This window comes from Sphaeroforma arctica (genome assembly GCF_001186125.1).
Source record: "Sphaeroforma arctica JP610 unplaced genomic scaffold supercont1.13315, whole genome shotgun sequence".
NCBI lineage: Eukaryota > Ichthyosporea > Ichthyophonida > Sphaeroforma > Sphaeroforma arctica.
In genome coordinates this window covers 1-664 of record NW_014027243.1, presented here as the reverse complement: position 1 = coordinate 664, position 664 = coordinate 1, and the positions used below count along the sequence as shown (strand labels likewise).

Sequence of the window (664 nt, the reverse complement as noted above, 5' to 3'; positions counted from 1 at the left end):
CTGTGCCTTTTTCTTCCTTAGAGAGTGAGAGAAATCTTTACTCTTGCGTCATCAGGTGAACATCGATATCATTCCAGCTTCTTTCTAAATGTAATAGTTCAACTAAATTTCAGGTAATGACTGGGCATAAGGAACCTGCCGCACGAAGCATATACATCGGAGAGCCAGAAAAACGGAAACCCAAACATGTGTCAAATGTTGTGTGCAATCAGAAGTACAATGTAGTGACTTTCCTACCCATGGTGCTGTACGAACAATTTAAGTTCTTCTTCAACTTGTACTTTTTGATCGTCGCCCTGTCGCAGGTGAGTGTTTTGCTATATACGATTGGCACCTAATATGAGGGAACTTTGTTGCATTTTTTCTCTCGAATAATTGAATAAACTTAATGTTTTGTTCGCTGATTTAATTGCACACCTGCTGGGCGCTACCTATATTTATGCTATGATATGTTTGATTTCTTGCATCTTATCTGTCAGTCTTTTCATGTTGTTTCATTCTCGATGTGCTCTTGTTGGTCGTGCCAAGTAGAACTCACAAGTCTGCATGATACCTTCATCATCATCAGTACATTTTTGCTCGTATATTTACCGAATGTATTCGCAACGTGCGCTGTTTTGAAACTATAGAAGATACACGCATACACACACACACACACACACAC

General features: G+C 39.5%; 1 protein-coding gene across 1 annotated transcript; it reads left to right on the top strand.

The window, feature by feature from the left end:
• Positions 1 to 116: 116 nt before the first annotated feature.
• SARC_18038 (hypothetical protein) lies at positions 117 to 305 on the top strand (the record flags this gene model as incomplete). The annotated part of the gene is made up of 1 exon (XM_014287880.1): positions 117 to 305. A coding segment is annotated over one exon (189 nt), but the record flags the coding sequence as incomplete, so codon positions are not given.
• Positions 306 to 664: the final 359 nt, after the last annotated feature.